General features: G+C 42.9%; 1 protein-coding gene across 1 annotated transcript; it reads left to right on the forward strand.

Moving 5' to 3' along the window:
- Positions 1–302: 302 nt before the first annotated feature.
- LOC107135057 (thyroid receptor-interacting protein 11-like) lies at positions 303–2,563 on the forward strand (the record flags this gene model as incomplete). Its single annotated transcript, XM_048797798.1, is given in 2 exon segments — positions 303–1,980; positions 1,983–2,563. Coding segments are annotated over 2 exon segments (2,259 nt in total), but the record flags the coding sequence as incomplete, so codon positions are not given.
- Between the last annotated feature and the right edge of the window lie 13 nt (positions 2,564–2,576).

The following is a 2,576-nucleotide window of genomic DNA, read 5'->3' on the forward strand; positions in this document are numbered from 1 at the left end:
AAGTCACCCAAGCCCGAGGGTGGAAGTGGAGAGATGAAGCCCAGGCCCCGTGGGGGTGACTGGGCCACTGGTGGCTAGTCACTGGCGCAAGCACAGGCCAGGCCTCTGCATTTCTAGGCAGAAAGCAACAGTTGGCAGGAGCCCCGCCCTGCACAGATTCTGAGTGTTTGGGTCATAATTGAACCCCCAACATTCCAGGAGTTTCAGAGCAGAGGTGGATAGAGACGGAGGTGGTTTTCAGAGGTGGATAGAGAGAGAAGTGGTTTTCAGAGTGGGTCTGGTGGCTCACTGAAATTGGGAAGATGTCATCCTGGTTTAGGGGCCTAGGCTCCAGCTGGGGCCACTCCTTGGGTCAGGTGGGGGACAGCTTGGCTTCCCTCACAGGCCATAAGTCCAACGTCACCGAGGACGAGGTTCTCGATGATTTTGAGGATGTAGAAGCAGGTTTACCTAGTTATTGGAGAAAGAACATTGAAGATACCAAATGGATGATCAGATATGACAATGAAAGACTTAAAAACTATTGTACTGACCTGGAGGAAAGGTATGCAGCATCCAAGCTACGGATCCAACATCAATCTGCAAATTACCGAAATGAACTGGCACAGAAAGAAGTCGAAATCAGGCAACTGAAAGCAAGACAGTTTGACCTAGAGGATGAGTTGTTGCAAGTGAAGTCAGCTGCCCAACCACTGCATTCAGGAGCTGGTGGTGTACCATCAACCACTGCCCTGTCTTCATTCAGTCATGACATCAGTCATGGTTCAGCTTTTCTAGGTGATGACATGGACTTCAGTGACATCATTTCTGCATAACAAGAAATCAACAGACTGTCAATTGAAGTTTCAAGACTCGAATTCGAAGTTGGCCATTGGAGCGCTATTGCTCAGGCACAGCAAACACATAATTCGGATCAATGTGAAATCTGCCAACTACAAAATACTATTAAGCTGCTTGAACAAAACCGAAATCAAGACCTTGATAATCATCAAGGTGAAATTGCAGTTTTGCAGAATGTACATCAACAGAAACTGGCAGAGATGAGTCGCCGGTATCGAGAGGAACTAAATGACTATGAAGAAAGAATTTAAAAACTTGAAAATAAGTTACAACAAAGTGACTTGGGAGTAACAATAACTGATGAGTCTAAAATCTGTGACTTGCAAAAAACGATTCAGGTTCTACAAACTGAAAAACTAGAGTCTGCCAGGAAGATCGAAGAACTTGAGGATCAACTAAAAGACATAAATGAACAATTATCTTTGGCACAAAATGACACAGAGGTCTTGAAGAGAGAAAAAGAGCAGCTCAGTATGGAAAAGCAACAAATAATGGAACAGTGTGAAACCTTGAAGCTGGAATGGAGTCAATCGCAGCCTTCTGTGATGGAGCAGAAAGATGAGGAAATTGGGAATTTGCGGAAAACCAGTGAACAAATAAAAGCCCAGTTGCAGGAAGACACACACAACACTCCAGCAGACAATTCTGATAGTTTTCAAAAAACAAAAGTTAAAAGTTTTTGTATAGAAAACAGAAGTGAAAAACAAGACCTGTGTAACCATGAAACTGTAAAAGGAGTGAAAGGAATCCAACAACAGGAACTTGAAATTCAACTTGTAAATGAAAAGAGTAGATTTTTAACCAACCAGATTGATCAGCTGTCTGAAGATGAAGTCGGTCAACTCACTCAAGCTGTCCTGCAACAAGCTCTTCAGGCTAAAACTTATTCAGGAAAACTTGATATGATTCCACCCCAGCTCTTGACTGCGTCATCACATACGTCCCAGTCATCAGAGGTCAGAGAGCTGAGACAATAACTGCAAGAAAAAGAGGCCACCATTAGGATGCTCCAGGAAAATAACCACAGGCTGTCTGATGCAATTGCTGCTGCCACAGAGAGAGAAAACAAAGAACATGAAGAAATGGATTCCGAAATTAAACAGCTAAAGGAAGAACAAGATGTGTTAAAAACTTTACTGAAGGAAAAGACCTCTTCATCCAAGCCAAAAGTGTTCAGTTTCTTTCTTCCAATGAAAAGCTCACTGACAAAGTGAATGAAAACGAGTTGTTGAGGCAAGCAATAACAAATCTAAAAGAGAGAATATTAAATTTAGAAATGGTCATTTCTCAACTCAAAGGGGAAAATGAAAAAATGATCGAAACATCCCAAGAAAAAGAAATGGAGTATCAAGCATTACAAGAGACGTACATGAAGTTCTCTGTGATCCTGCTAGAACAAGAATACGAGTACCAGTCCATGAAGGAGCAAGCTCTTGCCTTTGAACAGCTATTACTAGAGAAAGAAGATGGCAAGGCTCGGGACTTCAGTCAGCTTTTAAAAGCACTTGAATCCATGCAGGAGAAGACCATCCTATTTCAGCAGGAGAGAGACCAAGTCACCTTGTCTCTAAAGCACCAACAGATGGCAAACCGGACCTTAGAGCAAGAAGTTCAACACTTATGTGACAAAGAATTACACTTAAAGCAGGAGGTACAAAGCCTGAGGAGCCATCTCCTAGAATCAGAAGATTCTTACAGCCGGGAAATTGGGGCTGCGGAGAAGAGAGAAAGGAACC

This window comes from Marmota marmota, unplaced genomic scaffold (assembly GCF_001458135.2).
Source record: "Marmota marmota marmota unplaced genomic scaffold, marMar, whole genome shotgun sequence".
Lineage (NCBI taxonomy): Eukaryota > Metazoa > Chordata > Mammalia > Rodentia > Sciuridae > Marmota > Marmota marmota.